The 23,803-nt window shown below is 48.0% G+C and overlaps 1 protein-coding gene across 1 annotated transcript in view; it reads right to left on the reverse strand.

Moving 5' to 3' along the window:
• Window positions 1–232: 232 nt before the first annotated feature.
• LOC138567268 (uncharacterized) overlaps window positions 233–23,803 on the reverse strand; it is a 1,463,541-nt gene continuing 1,439,970 nt past the window's right edge. The window contains exon 13 of the mRNA XM_069645299.1: window positions 233–1,026. Coding sequence (XP_069501400.1) covers window positions 733–1,026 — 294 coding nt within the window. The 3' untranslated portion in view covers window positions 233–732. The remainder of the gene's footprint in view (window positions 1,027–23,803) is intronic.

Consider the following 23,803-nt stretch of genomic DNA (forward strand, 5'->3'; position numbering starts at 1 on the left):
AGCACCTAGTCACCCCATTTCAAACACATAACAACTGGCACAACAAAGCCATCATTACTGAGCAATGAACCAAAACCTATATTCTAATACCAACTGCAGTTAGACACAGATGTAGACGTCCACAGCTAAGGAGCGTAGTGAAGCCCTTTTTAGCATCTTCAGCTACTCCAAGTTCTAACAGAGAGTTCTAAATAATACGAGGCTGACAAAAAGAAGCAAAAAGAAGCTACTCTTTCCAAAACAATGGTTGATTTTTATTAACTAAAATAAATTGCATTTTCTGGTGAATGTCTTCTTGACCCCGATTGGGCTGTGAGATGACCTAAGAGGTCCTGGCCAGAAAAGAGAGGGTAGTCCAGTTTGTGCCATATCAAGGCCATTGAAACAAGCAGCTGGGAAACATAGGACAGGATGGTGGATGGAAAGTGAACACTGTGTCACAAGATATGGAAGACAGTTCTCTACTCCACTGCCTTTTGTTTAACACAATATATGCCAACCTAGACCTTCATCAGCCATTGAGTGATGTGAAGGCCCTGTGTAGCAGGGCCTGTAGGCCGCCAACCTCTCCCTGCGCCTTTTGCTGTGGCAGGCACACCTCCCTGTCAGGCTGTGCCACCCCACATGGATTAGGTTCTTTCAATCCAAGAACCACCAAGTATATTAGGGAGTGGGCAAGTAGAGGAATAATAGAATTGGGAAATCCAGAAATATAACAAATATAAAGCTATTTTAATAGAGGTCTTGGGCCATTTCAGAGAGTAGGTTGAGGGCGACAGCAAGCAAGAGCAGGATGTCAAGAAAGCACAAAGTATGGGTCTTGGAGGGGCGGGCTGAGCTTAGAGGTGGCAAATTCAGGGGCTCCATGGCACTGCTTGAAGTCTTGTTAATCCATTGGGCATAGGCAGTGACGATGGTAAAAACGGCAGTCACACGGTCGCCCAACAGAATCTGCGACAAGGTCCCCACCTGAAACCATTTAGCAGTGGCCCGGTTCTGGCAAAGAATGGGATTTCCTTCAAAGAACTGTAAAGGAAGCAGAGAGAAAAGTATATAAGTGATATGGGAGTGTAGGAGCAGAACTCAAGCTCTAATAGGAACATAGGATACAGCACGCATTAGCAGTTCTCTTTGCACCTGCTCTATTTACAGACAGACTTCACATTTCAAAACTCCAAGAACACGTTTTATCAACAGTTCAGAAATACAGTTCCTATCCTGAGACCTTGCAGCACTTTACAAGCAGGCTCATTTTACAAAGTTTTCTATGCTCTGATGTCCCCCTGCTTTGCATACAGATTATACATCAACACTTCGACACTCGTCTTCATCCCAGTCCTTACAACATGATGCCAGTCCACCCTTGATAAAGGACACCAGCCATGGCACCTTTAACATTTCCAAAATAGTAAGCCTATTCCCTCTGGTTAAGGCCATTTATCACTTGATCTCCTACCCAAAATCCTGTTATGTTGGTTTTGTGTCAAACATAATGCTGAATACTTCTCTGGGTCTAAATGAGGCTTCTCAATTGTTTGAGGCCTTGTAAGGTGTACATTGATTCTGTTTACTCGGGAAATGCCACACATGAACATTTCTGAGGCTTGCAGGTAAGATGGCCTAAACCATCAGGAAAGTGCTTCTGAGGATTTCAGCAACATAAATGTCCCACTGCCAGAAAATGTTAGTTTGGTATCAATAGTCTGTCTTGGACATTCTTCTGGGGTGCAGCTGTGTGGTCATTTGTTTGTTTCTGCTGCATTAAGTAAAGTATTATCATCTTCTGTCAGCCACAGCCTTTCACTGTCACCTGGCATTTGCTTTGTCCTAAAAATAAAAGTTACTTATTTGCAGCATTTCTGTGCTTAAATATTGAGGCTGAGGTATCCTGTGAGCTGAGATTCATTTTCAAGACTCGGGAGGAAGACTTGGGCCTTATTCGGTGTTGTTGCTCTGGTTGAAAGCTATGGTTTTGTTTGCCTGTGCTTTAGGATCCTTAGCCATGAAAGGCCTTCTCTGTACAGACTGTATGGTGTTGCACTGTTGCATGGCTTCCTTGGGTATGATATAGCTTGGTTCATATCCTGAATTATACAACCCCTTCTTTGGACTCAACACACTGGATTTGCTTTAAAGCACAAGGCTGCACTTGTTTGACAGTAAAACTTGGATGACCAGAAGGTTGGAGTCAACCATCACATGACCAGATACCTGCCTTTACATGATTCACCTGTTTCTTCTTCTAGTTAATGAGATACCGGTCTCCATATTCTGTGATAAGTTCAGTTCAAGATTGCACAGATGGTGATTTACGTTCTTAATTGCCAGAATGGAAGGTAAAGATTGATGTGATCCATGCCATTTTGGGGCCTGTAGAATGGCTTTGATTATGGTTTGATGCCACAGTTCCTGTCAGAATTCTTCTAGTCTGTGCTGTGCAAGATTTCTGGGAATGTATTTTGCAAAATGTTGTCTTGGTAATGGATCATTTATTCAGGCATATATGCTCAAATGTTTTTCTAGAGGAAAAGTTACTCATCGTAGTGAGTAATATATTCCTAGTCCATAGTCCCCTTTCCTCCATTCTTCATCTGGTGCCCCTTCCCATTGGGCATGGCACCAGAGGTATTATCACTACAATACATGCCTTCCCTATTAATTGTAAAGCATTCAAGGGCAGCGTCATGGGTATCTCTCTTTCAGGGGGCACCTGACCGTTTTACATGGGTCATGTCTGATGGCATAAAGTAACTCATTAATGGGGGTGAAGGGAGGGTGGCAGTGGAGGCTCACCCATACGGGGCACTAGGATGGTGCCCACCCGCCCCCTGCTCCAACCCCCACACCAGTTATACATTTTCAGGCCCCTCCAGGTCCTGCAAATAAAAAAGCCAAAGCAAAAATAAAATGCATTTGCATTATGGAGCGAGTGATTTTAACTCACTCCTTAATAATTCAAATGTGATATTTGCATTTGCAAAGAATCGAAAACATTTACATTCTTTGCAAATGCAAAGACTGGTGGTGTCCCTTATGGCATACACAGCACTTTACATGGGTGAAGGCTGGCAAATAAAACGCCTATGCCTTTACTCATGTAGGGCTCTGCAAAAGGTACTGGGATACCACGGGTGCTGTCAGCCCTTCAAGGCTCCTCGGGGGTGCTGTTGAAAACAGACCCGGAGACCTGCTGAATGGCTCTTCACCCCTCCCTCTGCCTCAAGACGGGGGCGGGTTCGGAATGCGGACCAAGCCCTCTGCTTGATTGTTAATTTGTGTTTATGAAGTGTTATGCCGTGTGTATGAGTGATGAGAGAGGCTGTATGGGTGTGTGACTGCTTGTGTGGATGCTGTATGTGTGTATATGCGGGACTGATTGTGAGCTCCGTGTAAAATAAAAAAAGTGTAATTCCATGAAGGAAAGACACTTTTATTCTTTTACAGAGGGCTTGCAATCAGGCCCTGAATGTGTGTGTCTGTGCAAGTGTTCTGGTGGATGTCTTCTATGATTGAGGGAGAGGGTGTATGGGTGCCTGGCTGCTTGTGTGAATGCTGTGCATGTGCTTATGTGTGTGTAAGTATTCTGGTGGGTGCAGAATGCATGATTGAAAAAAGCTGTACGAGTGTGTGACTGCTTGTGTGCATGTGTCTTATAAATATGCGCACATGCATGAGTAAAGTGTTCTGCTGGGCGCCATGCGAATGAATCATTCACATGGCGCCCAGCAGAACACTTACTCGGGTAGATGCACATATTCATATACACATGCAAACAAGCAGAGACACCAATACAGCTTGTCTAAATCAATCAGTGATTGAGATAAGCTGTATGTGGGCGTGAATGTGTGTATGTATATCTGTGTGAGTGACGTGTTCTAGTAGGTGTCATGTGCATGATTGAGAGAGGCTGTATGGGTGCATGACTGCTTGTGAGCAGGTGCATGTCTATATGAATTTGTATGCTGTGTGGGCGGGTTTGAAAGGGGCATTGGAGCAGAGCAATACCAAGGTGAGAATACATGGTCTTGCTGACTGCAATGGAGGGGAGGTTCTTTCGTTACTACTCCTCCTTTGGTAGAACGAGAGGGGCCGCCAGTCAAAGGGGCCAGCGGAAAAAAAAGTACCCGTGGTGGTCAGGGAAATCGTGGTGTCAAAGCCGCTCAGGCAGCTGCCTCTTTGCCTTCAGGCACTGCCACAGCCGCTTCCAAACAGTCATGAGGCCATGTCCCATGGTTCGGGGCAGACTGTCTCAGCATCTCAAAGAATGGCGAGCCATTACTTCAGATGCATGGGTTCTGGATACCATTGCCTACGTCTACTGTCTTCCCTTCCTTCAGCGGCCTCACGTGTCATGATGCCTACCCCCAAGGAGCCAGACCGGGCCCAGCAACCCCAGAGGCAGACATCATGTTCCCGAGGGAAGTCCCAGCGGCCCCAGGTAGGGGCCCTTTGGACTCAGTCCTGGCGCCTTTGGCGCCAGGCTCATGTTGGACAACAGTCCAGGCGCCATAGGCGCCAGGCTCATAAAGGATGACTTTGTGTTAAGAAGTGCTTGGTGTGAACTTACCTGATGCAGACCGTGCTGCAACATCCAGGCCACCTAGAGGCCTGAATGGGACTATTTTACCTATGGGACTACTTTACCATACGGGTGTGGCCGAAGGAAGAATACATACCTTAGAGGAAGAATACATACCTGGAACTACTTTGAAGGCTATTTAAGCCACGCCCAAGCAGCAACTCACGCTTCGCGTTGTTCTGCACCTAGCAGCTGGACGCTCACCGTGTCTGCTCCTGCATCCGGACTCCAGCCACGCCTGACAGCATCCTGGAACACCTGTAAAGGGAGAAGAGAGGAGAACAGGAGAAAGAAGAGACATTACCTGCTTAATCTGCATTCCAGAGTCATCTCGCCGACGATCCTAAAGGGAAGACATTCATTTTTTAAAGCACATCGCATAGCTCGCTGCAGCGCAGCATTCCACTCACCTTTACTAGGCGCCTTCTTGCCCATCAGCGACCATCTGGATCTTCCGCCGAATTTCAGCGCCTAAAGGAGAAAAAGACAAGAACAAAGGTGAGCTAGGGAAGAGAATAAGAAAGGCTTAATTTCCACCATAAGACTTAACTGTTGGGTCAATCCCTCTTCACTTCGGGTCGGCGCCGTTTCTTCGGCATTTCCGAACCCCGGCCCCTAAGGGGAAAAAGACATTAGCATTAGTGAGCGAATGCAAGGACATTAGCGGAACGCTCATCAAAGACTTACCTGATATTTATTGGGACATCTCTTCTCACTTCGGGTCGGCGCCGTTTCTTCGGCATTTCCGAATCCCGGCCCCTAAGGGGAATGTAACGCTCACCTGATTCCCGCAGAGGCGCCGGTCTTGACTGGGTGAATGCCGTATCTTCAAAGGTGATGTGTAACACACGGTTGGCTCTTTGGGCTGGACCTCTGTGCACTGTATGTCTGACTCGAAGAGTAAGATGTCTGCAGATAGAAAATATGGGATTAATGAACTGGGTTTATTGGGTGCCTCTCTCCTCTTCCCTTTCTCTTCTCCTGTAGAACCCCAAAGGTTAACGCCCTCACCTTAGGTAAGTGAACGCCGAGCTCTCCATCTGCCTCGGGGCAGGGTGCCGTAACCAGTTTCTTCACTGGATAAGGGTGCAGGCCTCTTGACCTCAGAGGACTGCTGTCCGTCGTTAACTGCACGAACGGTAAGTTCTGGGCACTTCAAATGTCTTAAAAGTCTTTTGTAATGATATCTCTTGTTTTGCAGGGTTCCGGCGATGGCGGATGGCGGGCTGATGAGAGTTGATGATCGAACCCGCGTGAGGAATAGAAGCGCCTGGAAGCACGTAAGTAAGCGCTTGTAGCCTGCTTCACGATGCGCACTAACTGTCCCTTTTATCTTGCAGGTACAAGTTCGGAGCTTTAGAGAAGCTGAAGGGTGCTGGAATACCCACTGGATTCGGCGAGGGAAGGAGTAATGGCACGTGAGTAATAAAGTTGCCCAATGTCTTTAAACGCACCTTCTTTTGTCTTTCAGATGCGGGATGCAGCGCGGAAGGCCTCCCGAGCGTGCGAAGAGCTGGTAAGCTTTTGTCTTTCAGATGCCGGAATGCAGTGCGAAGACCTCCGGAGCATGCGAAGAGTAGGTAAGCCTTTGTCGTTCAGATGCCGGAATGCAGCGCGAGGAGTTGGTGACAGCCGATGGACCAGGTAAGAGATGCGCTGCCACTGAAGACCGTAGTGCTAACCTGTTCTTTCTTTGTCTTTACAGGTGCTGCTGAAGACTGGATTCCAGGATGGTAAGCCTTTGTTCCCTTAGGCCCAGGATCAGAAGCAGAAGACACGATGAGCGTTCTGCTGCAGAGAATGCAGAATAACGCAAAGCAAGATTCATCCATCGGGTGTGGTTTAAATAGCCTCCTGTAGTGCTTAGGTGTCTCCTTCCACAGCCACGCCTAGGTAAGAAAAGAGTTCCTGCTTTCCAGAAGAGTTCCAGTGTTCTGAACCTAGGGAGTGCCTCCTGCCCCACCTAACAGGAAAAGTAGTCCCAAACAGAAGAGGATCAGGGGTTCAACTGGCAGGTAAGTAAGCAGCATGGTCTGCTGCAGGTAAGTCCACCCAAGCATTATGAGCCCGGCGCTTCCAGCGCTGGGACTGGGCATCTTTATGAGCCTGGTGCCACTGGCGCCAGGACAGGGTCCAAAAGGTCCCAATTGGGACTGGCTGGCACTCGGAACCGGGGTTATGGGTCTGCTTCCAAGGGAGTCGGGCAAGTCCTGATCTTTTGGAAGCAGAGATCATGACAGCACCCCCCCTCAAGGCCCCTCCCAAACCGGGCTTCTCCGGGGGTTTGGGCTTGTTAGGAAATGTTCGATGAAATCTTTTGATTAGACGAGGCGCGTGGACATATTCTGCAGGTTCCCAGGATCTTTCTTGGGGACCGTAGCCTTTCCAGTCAATCAGGTAAAATAGTTTATATTTGGAGATCTTGGAATCCAGGATGCTTTTGACTTCAAACTCGAGTTCTCCATCAACTAGAATAGGTTTTGGAGATGTAGTTAGTCGGGTTTGAGGTTGCACTGGTTTTAATAGAGAGACGTGGAAGACCGGATGTATCTTCATGTGAGGGGGCAAGTCCAACTTGACCGCTACTGGATTTACTATGGTAGTGATGGAATAGGGACCAAGGTATCTTGGGTTGAATGTGCGTGGTCCTTTTAGAGGTAGATATTTGGTGGATAACCAGACTTGATCTCCTACTTGATATTGGGGGGCTTCCTTCCGATGTTGGTCTGCTCCTTTCTTGTATTGTTCTTTAGCCCTTTGAAGGTGAGAAACGGCTTCCTTAAAGGCTTGGGTGATTGTAGAATGCAGGTGGTCTACTGCTGGTGTTCCAAGATCTTGGAGTGGATCCAACTCCGAGGTTCGAGGGTGACTACCGTATAAAAGAAAAAACGGGGTCTTCCCAGTTCCCGAGTGGACAGAGTTATTGTAGGCATATTCGGCTATCCAAAGGATATCTTTCCAAGTTTTTTCAGTTTGTTGGAGCATGCAGCGCAAATACTGGTCCAGAGTTTGATTGGTCCTCTCGGTTTGTCCGTCGGTTTGAGGGTGGTGGCTGGTCGAAAGTCTCACATCAATTTGAGCCGACCGACAGCAACTTCGCCAAAAATGAGAAATAAATTGACTACCTCGATACGAAATTAGAACTGAAGGAAAACCGTGCAGTCGGACGATGTTTTCGAGAAATTCTCGGGCCAGAGTTGCTGCTGTTGGTAAGCCTTTGAGTGGAATGAAATGCGCCATCTTGGAGAATAGGTCCACGATTACTAGGATTGTATTGTATCCGGAGCATGGAGGTAGATCGGTGATGAAGTCCATAGAAAGCGTATGCCAAGGGCGAGGCGGGATGTCAATAGGGCGTAAGAGGCCGGCTGGTTTTTCCTTTTGACTCTTGTTTTGGGCGCATACTCCACAGGACATTATAAAGTCTCTGATATCTTTTTTCCAAGACGGCCACCAGAAGTAGCGCTTGATCTTTTCCGAGGTCTTGGTCATACCGGGGTGTCCTTCCATTAAAGAATCGTGATAACAAGAGATTACCTTTTTCTGTAAATCTGTGCTGGGCAGGTATAACCGTTCTTGGAAATATAATAGGTTGTCCTTCACCGTAAAGTCCTTTCCCTGCAGATGCCAATTCTGTATGTCTGCTGGAGTTACCAGTAGCCTGGCTTTATCTTTAACTTCCTCTATGGATTGTGTGGCGATTACACCTAGAATTCTTTGTTCTGGAATGATAGGTACAGGTTTAGGATTGATCAAATGTTCTTCCACTCCCATCCGAGAAAGGGCATCAGCTTTACCGTTTTTTGTACCAGGTCGATAGGTAATTATGAAGTCAAACTCGGCAAAGAATAGTGCCCAACTGAGTTGCCTAGAGGATTGAGCTTTTGCGGTTTTCAAATATTGCAGGTTTCGGTGATCTGTAATCACAGTAACGGTGTGTCGGGCCCCCAGAAGATAATGCCGCCAAGCCTTAAAGGCGGACTTGATAGCTAGAAGTTCCTTATCAGTAATAGTGTAATTGATTTCAGGAGGCGAGAATTTGCGGGACCAAAATGCCACGGGATGCAACTGATTGGTTACTGGGTCCTTTTGTGATAGAACTGCCCCCATGGCAAGGCTCGAAGCATCAGTTTCAACGATGTAGGGGAGTTCTGGGCGAGGATGTTTTAAGATCGGTGCAGAGATAAATCTAGTCTTCAAATTCTGGAAAGCTTGTTCCGCCTCGGTAGACCATTCAAAACGTTTGTTTTTCTTTAACAAGGCGGTGATGGGCTGGACTATTCGAGAGAATTCGGGGATAAACCTGCGGTAAAAGTTAGCGAAGCCTAACATGCTTTGAACACCTTTTACGGAGGATGGCGATGGCCATTTGAGAATTGCATCGACCTTCTTTGAATCCATACGCACTCCGCTAGGTGATAATATGAATCCCAAGAATTCAACTTCAGTCACGTTGAAAACGCATTTTTCCAATTTAGCGAAAAGTTTGTGTTGACGCAATCTCTCGAGGACCATTTTCACGTGTTTCCGATGTTCAGTTTCCGATGAAGAATAAACGAGGATGTCGTCAATGTAAACAACAACACACACATCTATGAGCTCTCTGAGGACATCGTTCATAAAATATTGAAAGGCGGCCGGGGCATTGCAAAGTCCGAAGGGCATGACCTGATATTCAAATAGCCCATACTTGGTGCGGAAGGCCGTCTTCCATTCATCGCCCTCTTTTACTCGTACCAAGTGGTAGGCTCCTCTAAGATCCAGCTTTGTATATATGCATGCTTTTCTGACTTGGTCCAGGAGTTTAGGGATCAAAGGTAACGGATATCTATTCTTAACGGTGATCTGGTTCAGGGCGCGATAATCTATACAAGTTCTAAGGTCCCCTTCCTTTTTTGGAACGAAGAACAAAGCTGAGGAAGCAGGGGACTTGGAAGGACGAATAAACCCATTCGATAGGTATTGATCCAGGTATTGTCGAAGGTGAAGATTCTCAGGCTCGGTGAGGGCAGAAATTCTACTACAAGGAGGAGTAGATCCAGGTATCAGGTCTATCTGGCAGTCATAAGACCTATGAGGAGGTAGAGAGTTAGCCTGATCCTTCCGGAAAACATCTTGGAATTCTAGGTATTCAGGAGGTAACTGGGGAGCCTCCGAGGAAATTGCTGCCAGTGCAACACCAGGTCGAGGGTGACAAGTAGAGACACATTCTGGAAACTGAACCGTTCTTGCTCGCCAATCGATCTGAGGATTGTGCTTCTCTAACCAAGGAATTCCTAGAATAATCTGGAACTGAGGGGCCTTGATCACATCGAACACGATCTTCTCATGGTGTCCATCTTGACTTACTAGCGTCACTTCTTGAGTGGTATGCGTTACTGGTCCGGAGGCTATCTCCGTACCATCCACCGTAGTAATGACGTCCTTTACAGCCTTTGGACAAAGAGTCAGATTCATCCTCAAAACCATTTCATGATCCACATAATTGCCGATGGCACCGCTGTCGACGTAAGCTTCAATCGCATGTAATCTATCCGGATGTTCAGGGCTAATGAGGACCATAGATATCACGAAATGCGAGGTCACGGAACTGGTTTTAACGCTCGGCAAGAGGACCTCTATTCTTGTCGGGCAAGGTCGTTTCCCTGCTCAGAGTTTGGACCCTGGTAACTGCAGCTCCTACTGCCTTCTTCGCTGGTCTCGAAGAAAGTGCCCCGAGTTTCCGCAATAGAGGCATAATTGCAGCTGTTTTCTCCTTTCCCGCTCCTTTTGTGTTAGTGGTCCTTTCAGGCCCCCTATTTGCATGGGTTCCCCGGAGTCTACTCCTTTGGTAGGAGTTGGTGGTTTGGAAAATACTCGAGCATCAAACTTGGAACGATTGGCCTTCCTGTTCTGCAGTCTGTGGTCAATTTGAACGACTAAGTCAATATAGTCCGAACAGTCTTGCGGGGGATTCACTACTTGGGCTAACACATCTTTGAGCTCTCCACGTAGACCTCTATAAAACAGCGTAATCCTTTTGTCCTCAGGCCATCGAGTTTCCACTATCAGTCTGTTGAAAGACGCAATATAAGCCAAAAGGTCTTGATTACCCTGTCGCAATGAAAGGAGCTCATTGTCCAAGGCCTGCCCCTGTGAATGTCTTGCAAACAGTTTTTCCATACTGAGCTGAAAAGCTTGAAAATCATGGAGAACCGGATCATCTTGATTAACTAGAGGGATCGACCAGTCTGCCGCATTGCCACTAAGGTACGAAAGCACGAAAGCTACCTTAGCTTGATCAGTTGGAAAGGCTGCTGGCCGGCATAAGAAGTGCAACCGGCACTGATTAATAAATACTGCAAACCTATTTGGGTCACCAGAAAATCGTTCGGGCGGAGCCAGAGGTACATTCCCAGGTAGGTTGATCTGCACTGGGTTCGTAGAGGATGTTGAAGTAAGATTTGCCCCTGATGCGGGTAACAGAGTTTGTCCGGCTTGTGACTGTAGCAATTGTCTAGCGAGATCGTCTGTTCGCTCCTTGGAAATAATCAGTTCCCTTCTTAGAGCATTCGTTTCCTGACGGGCTGCATGCACTTCTGCTCTTAGTTCCCCAAGTAACTGGGCTAGCTGGTCGGTATCCGAGGTTTCCATAGCGCCTGGGTGGGAGTTTTGCGGTAGGCTTTGCGTTCTGTAACGCTCACCTGATTCCCGCAGAGGCGCCGGTCTTGACTGGGTGAATGCCGTATCTTCAAAGGTGATGTGTAACACACGGTTGGCTCTTTGGGCTGGACCTCTGTGCACTGTATGTCTGACTCGAAGAGTAAGATGTCTGCAGATAGAAAATATGGGATTAATGAACTGGGTTTATTGGGTGCCTCTCTCCTCTTCCCTTTCTCTTCTCCTGTAGAACCCCAAAGGTTAACGCCCTCACCTTAGGTAAGTGAACGCCGAGCTCTCCATCTGCCTCGGGGCAGGGTGCCGTAACCAGTTTCTTCACTGGATAAGGGTGCAGGCCTCTTGACCTCAGAGGACTGCTGTCCGTCGTTAACTGCACGAACGGTAAGTTCTGGGCACTTCAAATGTCTTAAAAGTCTTTTGTAATGATATCTCTTGTTTTGCAGGGTTCCGGCGATGGCGGATGGCGGGCTGATGAGAGTTGAGGATCGAACCCGCGTGAGGAATAGAAGCGCCTGGAAGCACGTAAGTAAGCGCTTGTAGCCTGCTTCACGATGCGCACTAACTGTCCCTTTTATCTTGCAGGTACAAGTTCGGAGCTTTAGAGAAGCTGAAGGGTGCTGGAATACCCACTGGATTCGGCGTGGGAAGGAGTAATGGCACGTGAGTAATAAAGTTGCCCAATGTCTTTAAACGCACCTTCTTTTGTCTTTCAGATGTGGGATGCAGCGCCGAAGGCCTCCGGAGCGTGCGAAGAGCTGGTAAGCTTTTGTCTTTCAGATGCCGGAATGCAGTGCGAAGACCTCCGGAGCATGCGAAGAGTAGGTAAGCCTTTGGGCCTCATTACACGGAAGGCGGTGGTCCAGGGTGCTATTAGCACCCTGGACCATGCCGGTAAAATACCGGCACCGCCTTGGCGGAAAGGGGATTTACCGCCCCATTCCAAGGTTGGAGGGGCGGTAAATCCCCTTTCCGCCATTGCCCTTCCCCATTCCCATTTCTGCCCCATAGGGCTCTATGGGAATGGGGAAGGCGCTAATTACGGCACCGCAATTTTGCGGTGCCGTAATTAGCTCCGAGGTCCCTTAGCGGGTTGGTATTTAACGCCTGCAAAAAGCAGGCGTTAAAACTCCAACCCGCTAAGGGACCTCGTAGTACGGCGGTAAGGGTTAACGGTCACCGTTGCCATTAACGGTGACCGTTAACCCTTACCGCCGTCCGTGTAATGAGGCCCTTTGTCTTTCAGATGCCGGAATGCAGCGCGAGGAGTTGGTGACAGCCGATGGACCAGGTAAGAGATGCGCTGCCACTGAAGACCGTAGTGCTAACCTGTTCTTTCTTTGTCTTTACAGGTGCTGCTGAAGACTGGATTCCAGGATGGTAAGCCTTTGTTCCCTTAGGCCCAGGATCAGAAGCAGAAGACACGATGAGCGTTCTGCTGCAGAGAATGCAGAATAACGCAAAGCAAGATTCATTCATCGGGTGTGGTTTAAATAGCCTCCTGTAGTGCTTAGGTGTCTCCTTCCACAGCCACGCCTAGGTAAGAAAAGAGTTCCTGCTTTCCAGAAGAGTTCCAGTGTTCTGAACCTAGGGAGTGGCTCCTGCCCCACCCAACAGGAAAAGTAGTCCCAAACAGAAGAGGACCAGGGGTTCAACTGGCAGGTAAGTAAGCAGCATGGTCTGCTGCAGGTAAATCCACCCAAGCATTATGAGCCCGGCGCTTCCAGCGCTGGGACTGGGCATCTTTATGAGCCTGGTGCCACTGGCGCCAGGACAGGGTCCAAAAGGTCCGAATTGGGACTGGCTGGCACTCGGAACCGGGGTTATGGGTCTGCTTCCAAGGGAGTCGGGCAAGTCCTGATCTTTTGGAAGCAGAGGTCATGACAGGGAAAAAGACACAAGCATTAGTGCATTAATGCCAGAACACTAGAGGAACCACTCATCAAAAACTCACCAGAATTTTCCTTCGACGGTTCCATTCCCTAACTCGGAATCTTCATTCAGCACCTGAAATAGAGAAAACAGACAATGGTTATTTAAAGCTTGAACTTGCAACAGAATTCTTACGATACCTTACCGGAAAAGTCAACCGAACCTGAACTCTCACCAATCCGAGATCCAGTGAAGTAACTGGATAACAACGCGCCCCTGCATCAGAAGCAGGATGGAGAGCTCGTCCTTTCAGACCCCAAGGTGAGACTTCACGGGGAATCGCAGAAGGGTTTCGTGGAGGGTGAGAAGGGGAGTGGGAGGCCTACGCATTATCCTGCAGATTGTTAATACTCCCTTTTCACACACAGAAGGATATTTCTACGAGCCAGACAAGCCAGATTTGGGGGTCCGGTCCATTCCATCTTCCGAGTCCTGCGCATCACCCTAGAAGAGGCCACAGCAATCCAAACCAGGCCAGCGCCTCCGTGGGAGTCAGGTGAGCGTTACAGAACGCGAAGCCTACCTACAATTTCCTACCCGGGCGCTATGGATACTTCCGAGACAGACCAGCTGGCCCAACGTTTGGGGGAATTACGGGCAGAAGTACATTCCGCCCGCCAGGAGACTAATGCTCTCGGGAGAGAGCTGATCCTATCCAAGGAACGAACTGATGACCTGGCCAAACAGCTGTTGCAAGGTCAGGCAGGACAAACTCCGTTACCTGGTTCCGGGGGTAATCCCACTCCTGTGGTTTTGAATAACCCGGTACAAATCAATCTACCTGGAAATATGCCACTGGCCCCGCCTGAACGTTTTGCTGGGGACCCCAAGAAATATGCCGTTTTCATGAACCAATGTCGCTTACACTTTCTATGCAGACCTGGGGCCTTCCCTAATGACCAAACCAAGGTAGCTTTTGTATTATCTTATCTCAGCGGCTGTGCTGCCGATTGGTCAGTTCCTTTGGTAAGTCAAGATGACCCAATTCTCCAGGATTTTCAAGGCTTCCAGGCAAGCATGGAAAGATTATTCACTCGACACTCCCAGGGACAGGCCCTGGACAACGAACTGCTATCCTTACGACAAGGTAACCAGGATCTCTTATCCTACATCGCCACCGTTAATAGGTTGATTGTGGAAACAGGGTGGCCAGAAAATAAAAGGATCACATTATTTCATCGAGGCCTGCGCGGAGAACTTAAAGACGTTCTAGCTCAAATTGTAAATCCGCCTTAAGCCTGCGCGGAATACATAGACTTAGTGGTCCAACTTGATCACAGACTTCAGAATAGAAAAGCAGATCGATCTAAGTTTGAAACCCGAGTGTTGATCAAAACTCACGCTAACCCCAAGGGTACCGACGTTTCAGAACCTATGCAAATCGGTGGAGTTAAAGGACCGTTAACTCAGAAGGAACGAGAAAGAAGGTGGCAGAAGCAATTATATCTTTATTGCGGGGCTTCTGGCCACTTTTTACGAGATTGTCCGGTAAAACCACCCAAGAAGGTGGTTGGAGCCACAGACAACTAATCTAACGGAACCTGATTCGGGAAACAACCAAGCCCGACAAGCGTAGAGTCCGCTTGCCGAGCTTGAAAACAAACTCTTTGACCTCGCATTTCATCATGCCAATGGTCCTCGTGGATCCGAGACAGCATACATCGACAGTGGAGCTATCGGAAACTATGTTGATCGTGAATTGGCCTCCAGGATTAATCTCCCTCTCCGTCCGAAAACCAACAAGGATGTCATTACCACAGTTGATGGAACCGAAATTGCCTCGGGGCCGGTAACACATTCTACTACAGAACTGACACTAGTGGGTCAGGATGGACATCGGGAAGCTATTGTGTTTGACGTAATCAAGACCCCACAGTTTCAAGTAATTCTAGGAATTCCTTTGTTAGAAACACATAATCCCCGAATTGACTGGCGAGCAAAGAGAATAACCTTTCCTGATTGTACACAAACTTGCTATCTAAGAAATCCAAACATGGGCCTGGCCACAGTAACCTCTGCCACAATACAACTGCCGCCTGAGTACCAAGAATTCCAAGACGTTTTCCAAAAAGAGCAGGCCAACACGTTGCCTCCCCACCGGTCATACGATTGTCAAATCGATCTGGTACCCAATGCTCAACTGCCTTGTAGTAGGATCTATGCCCTTACTGAACCTGAGAATCTTCATTTGCGACAGTATTTAGATCAGTACCTTGCCAATGGTTTTATTCGCCCGTCAAAGTCTCCTGTTTCCTCAGGTCTGTTCTTCGTGCCAAAAAAAGAAGGTGACCTTAGAACTTGTATTGATTACTGCACCCTAAATCAAATAACGATTAAGAATCGTTATCCTCTGCCCCTGATCCCTGAACTTCTCGACCAGGTAAAAGATGCTTGTATATACACCAAGTTAGATCTTCGGGGAGCTTATCACCTGGTGCGTGTAAAAGAAGGCGACGAATGGAAGACTGCTTTCCGCACCAAATATGGACTCTTCGAATACCAGGTGATGCCTTTCGGATTGTGCAACACACCTGCTGCCTTTCAATACTTTATGAATGATGTTCTTCGGGAACTTATCGATGTTTGTGTCATCGTATATATCGACGACATTCTGGTGTACTCCTCTTCGGAATCCGATCACAGAAAACATGTCAAGGCAGTTCTTGAGAAATTGCGCCAGCACAAACTGTTTGCAAAACTCGAAAAATGTGTTTTTCATGCCACAGAAGTCGAGTTTCTTGGATTCATCCTGACACCAAAGGGAGTCCGAATGGACTCACGAAAAGTGGACGCTTTATCCCGGATTGGGATGGGAGGAACAAATTCAAGCTTAGAACCAGTACCGATTATACCTGAACAGAGAATTTTGGGGTTGACCTCTTTACAAACTTTTGAGGACATTCAAACTAGAGTTAAACAACTTTTAGACCCTACATCCTTGCAAGAATGGAGTCAAAAGGGTTCACACTTTTCCGTCAATAATGATCTACCCTACTTCCAGGGGCGATTATTTCTGCCTCATAAGGAATTGCAAGAACTCGTTATTGCCTATTATCATGATACATTAATGGAAGGACATCCTGGTATTGCTAAAACTGAAGAAAAGATCAAAAGGCAATTCTGGTGGCCCTCCTGACGAAAGGATATAAAATCCTTTGTGATGTCCTGCGGAGTTTGCGCCCAAAATAAAGGTCAAAAGAAAAGACCACCCGGCCTTTTACAACCCTTGGACATCCCACCGGCACCTTGGCACACCTTGTCGCTGGACTTTATTACAGACCTGCCTCCTTGCTATGGATACAACACTATCCTGGTGATTGTGGACCTCTTCTCCAAAAAGGCCCATTTTATCCCATTAAAGGGGTTACCTTCAGCCTCCATCCTGGCCAAGGAATTTCTTGAGAATGTTGTTCGTTTACATGGTTTTCCATCCATACTGGTCTCTGATCGAGGAAGCCAATTTATTTCCCATTTTTGGAGAAAGTGTTGTCAACTGGCACAAATCGATGTACGACTATCCACTAGTCACCACCCCCAGACTGATGGTCAAACCGAGAGAACAAACCAGACCCTTGAACAGTATCTTCGGTGTATGTTGCACCAATCTGAATGTAATTGGAAAGACATTCTTTGGATCGCAGAATATGCATATAACAATTCTGTACATTCTGGAACGGGACAAACCCCTTTTTATACCTTATATGGTCATCACCCCCGAACCTCTGACCTTGACTCCCATTAAAGTCTTGAAATGCCCGCTGTAGATCATTTGCATTCCACGATAACTCGAGCCTTCAAAGATGCAACGACTCATTTACAGCAAGCCAAGAAAAAGTACAAAGAAAATGCTGATTTACATCGTAGTGAAGCACCTCCGTACCAAATAGGGGACCAAGTGTGGCTAGCGACTAGACATTTACCACTCAAAGGACCGCAAACTTTCAATCCAAGATATGTAGGGCCCTACCCAATCAAAGCTATAAACAACCCGGTGGCCTTCAAACTCGATCTACCAGCTAACATGCGAATCCATCCCGTTTTTCACGTATCACTGTTGAAACCAGTACAACCTGGAACCAGACTAATTAAACCACCAGAACCAATTCAAGTAGATGGGGAGCTGGAATTCGAAGTTAAAGACATATTAGATTCCAAGGTGTCAAATTCAAAACTCTTCTATTGAATTGATTGGAAAGGATATGGGCCTCAGGAAAGGTCTTAGGAACCAAGCGACCAGGTACATGCACCTCGGTTAATACAGAAATTCCACTGGAAATTCCCAAACAAACCGAAACCTCCGGAGAGAACAACCTTGGGAGGGGGTACTGTCATGATGCCTACCCCCAAGGAGCCAGACCGAGCCCAGCAACCCCAGAGGCAGACATCATGTTCCCGAGGGAAGTCCCAGCGGCCCCAGGTAGGGGCCCTTTGGACTCAGTCCTGGCGCCTTTGGCGCCAGGCTCATGTTGGACAACAGTCCAGGCGCCATAGGCGCCAGGCTCATAAAGGATGACTTTGTGTTAAGAAGTGCTTGGTGTGAACTTACCTGATGCAGACCGTGCTGCAACATCCAGGCCACCTAGAGGCCTGAATGGGACTATTTTACCCATGGGACTACTTTACCACACGGGTGTGGCCGGAGGAAGAATACATACCTTAGAGGAAGAATACATACCTGGAACTACTTTGAAGGCTATTTAAGCCACGCCCAAGCAGCAACTCACGCTTTGCGTTGTTCTGCACCTAGCAGCTGGACGCTCACCGTGTCTGCTCCTGCATCCGGACTCCAGCCACGCCTGACAGCATCCTGGAACACCTGTAAAGGGAGAAGAGAGGAGAACAGGAGAAAGAAGAGACATTACCTGCTTAATCCGCATTCCAGAGTCATCTCGCCGACGATCCTAAAGAGAAGACATTCATTTTTTAAAGCACATCGCATAGCTCGCTGCAGCACAGCATTCCACTCACCTTTACTAGGCGCCTTCTTGCCCATCAGCGACCATCTGGATCTTCCGCCGAATTTCAGCGCCTAAAGGAGAAAAAGACAAGAACAAAGGTGAGCTAGGGAAGAGAATAAGAAAGGCTTAATTTCCACCATAAGACTTACCTGTTGGGTCAATCCCTCTTCACTTCGGGTCGGCGCAGTTTCTTCGGCATTTCTGAACCCCGGCCCCTAAGGGGAAAAATACATTAGCATTAGTGAGCGAATGCAAGGACATTAGCGGAACGCTCATCAAAGACTTACCTGATATTTATTGGGACATCTCTTCTCACCGGGTCGGCGCCGTATCTTCGGCATTTCCGAACCCCGGCCCCTAAGGGGAAAAAGACACAAGCATTAGTGCATTAATGCCAGAACACTAGAGGAACCACTCATCAAAAACTCACCAGAATTTTCCTTCGACGGTTCCATTCCCTAACTCGGAATCTTCATTCAGCACCTGAAATAGAGAAAACAGACAATGGTTATTTAAAGCTTGAACTTGCAACAGAATTCTTACGATACCTTACTGGAAAAGTTAAGCGAACCTGAACTCTCACCAATCCGAGATCCAGTGAAGTAACTGGATAACAACGCGCCCCTGCATCAGAAGCAGGATGGAGAGCTTGTCCTTTCAGACCCTAAGGTGAGACTTCACGGGGAATCGCAGAAGGGTTTCGTGGAGGGTGAGAAGGGGAGTGGGAGGCCTATGCATTATCCCAGAGATTGTTAATACTCCCTTTTCACACACAGAAGGATATTTCTACGAGCCAGACAAGCCAGATTTGGGGGTGCGGTCCATTCCATCTTCCGAGTCCTGCGCATCACCCTAGAAGAGGCCACAGCAATCCAAACCAGGCCAGCGCCTCCGTGGGAGTCAGGTGAGCGTTACATCACGACAATCCACTGGGGAAACTCTCTTTGAAGCTTCTGGATCCGCTCCTTGCGCAGGAAAGCTTAAGCCTGTTGGAGAAAGGTGCTATAGAACTGGTGCCTGTAGCAGAGAGGAACAAGGGATGGTATTCCCCTTATTTTTTTATTCCAAAAAACGACGGGGGATTGAGACCCATCATGGACTTGCGTTGGTTGAACAAACTTCTCAGGAAGGACAAGTTCAAGATGGTTACTCTTTCTCAAGTCCTCCAGGCCCTTCAATTTCAGGATTGGTTGGTGTCTCTGGACCTACAGGATGCTTACTTTCATGTGCCGATTCATCCCAAGCACAGAAAGTACGTGAGGTTTGCGGCTGGCGACTCGCAGTTTCAGTTTTGGGTCCTGCCATTCGGATTGACCTCCGCCCGAGGGTCTTCACCAAGCTAATGGTGGTGGTGGCAGCATACCTCAGGCAAGGGCGGATTCACGTCTACCCCTACCTGGATGACTGGCTGATCTGGGTGCGCTCTCCCGAGCAAGCGTTGGATCACCTCGGTCTCATCTGCCGCACCCTCCACAGGCTGGGCTTCTCCCTGAATTTCAAGAAGTCGCATCTGACACCTTCCCAACAGCTCCAGTACTTCGGGGCTGTGTTAGACACGTCCTTGGGGAAATGCTCGTCTCCCAAGGTCAGGGCTCATCACATTGTGCAGATGGTGGATACGTTTCAACATGCCCAGAGTCTCCCGGCTTTCGAATTCTTAAGGTTGCTCAGCCTCATGGCATCCTGCATTTTTCTGGTGCCAGAGGCCAGGCTGCGGATGAGATCCCTGCAATGGGTTCTCAAGATGCAGTGGTCGCAGTTCTCTGGCAAGATGTCGGATCCTGTTCAGATTCTACTCTCGGTCTCCCAGGATCTTCTGTGGTGGGCCAACAAAGGGAACCTGATGAGGGGGGAACCGTTTTGGCAACCGTGGCCGGAGGTGACTGTAATGATGGACGCTTCCCTCACAGGATCGGGCGCTCATGCCAACGACTTGACCGCCAGCGATCGTTGGTCTCCGTCGGAGTCCAGACTCCACATCGATCTGTTAGAGCTGAGGGCCATCAGGCTGGCTCTGAAAGCTTTTCTGCCCTCTTTACGGGGGAATAGTGTCCTAATCATGACGGACAACACAGTGGCCATGCATTACCTCAACAAAAAAGGGTGGGTAGGGTCACTCCTGTTGTGCAGAGAGGCAATGCAGCTCTGGTTTTGGGCCATCCAGCAGGGAAGCTCGATCTCGGCAGTTCATCTGGCCGGAGACGAAAATGCGGCAGTGGACACTCTGAGCAGGCAGAGTACGATCTCTCATGAGTGGGAGTTGGCCCAGGAAGTCCTTCAGGAGATCTTCGCCCTTTGGGGAACCCCGCAAGTGGATCTCTTCGCCACTAGTGTCAACCGGAAGTGCGAGAGAATCTGCTCAAGGGAATTTCCTCCAAGAGGAGCCTTAGGAGACACGTTCGTGGTGGATTGGTCCTTCCCACTGCTATACGCGTTTCCTCCAGTACCCGTCCTTCCTCACGTGTTGCAGAGGTTACGGAGGTTCGGTTCCCACATGATCCTCATTGCTCACGATTGGGCCAGGAGAGCGTGGTACCCTGACCTTCTAGAAATGTCCATCTGTCCTCCACACATCTTCCTAGACTAAGCTCTCGCACCAGCTCTAAGCTTAAGCATCACAGGATGCCTACCCAACAGACCAGAAACAACAAAGTGTTGTTGACACTCACAAACTCCCCCTATTAGCCACGATCTCTTCATACCTGTAGATATCCCATTAGATGACCTCACAACACCTACCAGTACTACAGTCAAAGGCGCCCTCATTAACGCTCGCTCCTTGGTAGCTCACTCTCATGACATTGCAGACCTGATCATCGCTAATCATTTAGACTTTCTCGCGGTCACAGAAACGTGGCTCCATTCTGCAGCCGGCCCTGCACTCTCAATTGCCATTCCAGAGAACTACAATATCATCCGAGCTGATAGAAAATCAGGGATTGGGGGTGGAGTGGCCATTATTGCCAAAACTAACCTGAACATTAGAGAAGTCACCAACATTGGCCTACCATCCGCTGAACTTCTATCTATCAAAATACCACTATCTTACACCTGAACTATACTTCTACACCTCATTTATAGACCGCCTGGCGCATCTCCTCCTTTGAAGAGGACATCGCCCACTTATTGAACTCTAACACTAAACCTGGCTCCCAAATTATTCTTATGAGTGATTTTAACCTTGGCCTTAATGACCCCAATGATGCTAACACCATCTTACTCAATGACAATATCACCCACATAGGCCTTAAACAACAAATCACCAAACTTACACATTCAAGAGGGAGATTGCTGGATTGGCTGACTGACGCCAATTGTGACCTATCATTGATTGACATCACCCCTTGTGCATGGAGGGACCACCATCTCATCACCGTCTCCATACCCAAAGACCTGCCCAAATGCGCACCTACTTTCATGACACCACAAACCACGACCAGAAATAGATGCAATATTACTATAGAGAATCTAAGACCTCCCCTAAACCCAATCACCAATGCTAAACATCCTCTCCATAACTCAAATCCAATTGCCCTCGATAAACTTTATAATGATACGCTGGAACAAGCCCTTAATCAAATAGCTCCGCTCATATTAAGAAAGGCTAAACCAGCTGCCCACATGAATAAATGGTTCTCTGCAGAACTAAAAGCTCTCCGCAACATTAAAAGAACAGCAGAAACTAACTGGAGAAAAGCCCTGTCTCTCGCATCCAAAGATAAGTTCTCGACGGCAGCAGCCACCTATAAAACTGCTATCATGAACGCCAAAAAATAGTTCTTTAACTTGAGAATACACAATGCCAAATCCGGCACAAAAGAGTTATTCTCCATCCTAAGAGAATTGGAATCACCAGTGCCTCCTACAGATGACTGCATCAAGGACAAAGCTCGGTGTAATAATATCCAACAAGCACTTTCAAATAAAATAGCTTTCCTACAAGCTAAGATTGAATCAAAAAAGCTAGCCTTGCCTCCAAAGACCAGTCGAACATTAAAAAGAGCTCCTCCAGTCCTGATTGCCTGCCCTTTTAATTCACCCTGGTAACCGAGGATGAAGTAGTTAACATAATTGCCAGCCTTAAGCCTTCAAACTGCCAAGGCGACGCATGCCCTGCCTCAGTCATTAAGGACGGAGCTAAAGACCAAGCCCCTTCATCACTGCTCTGATCAAATCTTCATTTAAAAACTTGTATGTACCCAACGACCATAAAGATGCGTGGGTCTTACCTATCCTCAAAAAGCCCAACCTAGACCCCAACATACCAACTAATTATAGGCCCATCACAACCGTCCCCTTTCTTCTCAAAATACTAGACAGAGAGGCATACCTCCAAATACAACAACATTTGGAAGACAATAATCTCTTAGGCCTGCGACAATCTGCCGTTAGACCCAGGCAAGGGACCAAAACTGCCCTCCTGGATCTAAAAATCCAAATGGATGAAGCCAGAGACAAGGGCAATTTGGCCATCTTGCTCCTGTTGGATCTTTCCGCAGCCTTTGACTTAGTCAACCACCAAATTCTCACCCAACACTTTTCTTCGGCTGTCGCATTCTTACAGAATGCCACCAATTGGATTCGGTCCTTCCTGTCCGATAGGTCGACTAGGGTCTTCATACCTTCGGCTGCAGCTGACCCTGTCCCAATCCAATGTGGAGTACCCCAAGGTTCCTGTATTTCCCCCACACTTTACACCATATTTACCAAGCTCCTCTTTGACCGACTTGACAAACTGGGTGTCACGTATACCAATTATGCGGACGACACTCAGGTCCTCATTACACTCACTGAGAGTTATGAGAAAGATGCTGCAAAACTTAATGAAATCTACCTGGAAATTCAAGCATGGATGACCACCCATAGCCTCTGCTTGAACAACGACAAGACGGAACTACTCATAGTAGGATCCCTGTCACGATGCCTGCCCCCGGAAAGCCAGACCAGGCCCAGCAACCCCGAAAGCAGGCATTATGCCACTTGAAGCATGCCCAAAAACCCCAGTTAGGGGCTCTTTGGCTACAGTCCTGGCGCCTATGGCGCCAGGCTCATAAGAATAAAGTCAGTCCTGGCGCCATGGGCGCCAGGCTCATTACAGAAATCTTACCTGTTGCAGACCATGCTGCATACTTACCTGATGCAGACCATGCTGCACGAAGTCACAAGCCAAATGAGGCTTAAAGGGACTACTTTACCTCAGGGATTCCTTTCCTCTAGGGTGGGGCTGTGGAAGAATACTTCTTCAAGGCTATTTAAGCCACAACACACCCGGACAGCCACACGTGCTTAGCGTTATTCTGCTTGCTGCAGCGTAACGCTCACTGTGTATTCAGCAGCTCCAGTCTTCAGCCACGCCCGCTTCAGCCCTGGAACACCTGGAACAAGAAAAGGAGAAGGAGAAGAGGTCAGAACAAAACCCTTACCTGAATCCTTGATCCAGCACATCGTCGATCTGGAAGAGAGAAGCCTTCTCAGGTGCATTGCCACGCACCTCGCAGAGCCCCGCTGAACTCACCAACCGGGGCTGCATTCCTTTACTCCATTGCGAATCCAGCATCTCCAGGCCATTCTTCAACGCCTGGGGGAGACAAGAACAGATAGGTGAGCAAGGGCAATACAAACCACCCCCAAAGACTTACCTGATTTACCACAGGGGGGTACTCACCTCATCTCGGGT

Source organism: Ambystoma mexicanum, chromosome 2p, assembly GCF_040938575.1.
Source record: "Ambystoma mexicanum isolate Mex_15411 chromosome 2p, UKY_AmexF1_1, whole genome shotgun sequence".
NCBI classification, from domain to species: Eukaryota; Metazoa; Chordata; class Amphibia; order Caudata; family Ambystomatidae; genus Ambystoma; species Ambystoma mexicanum.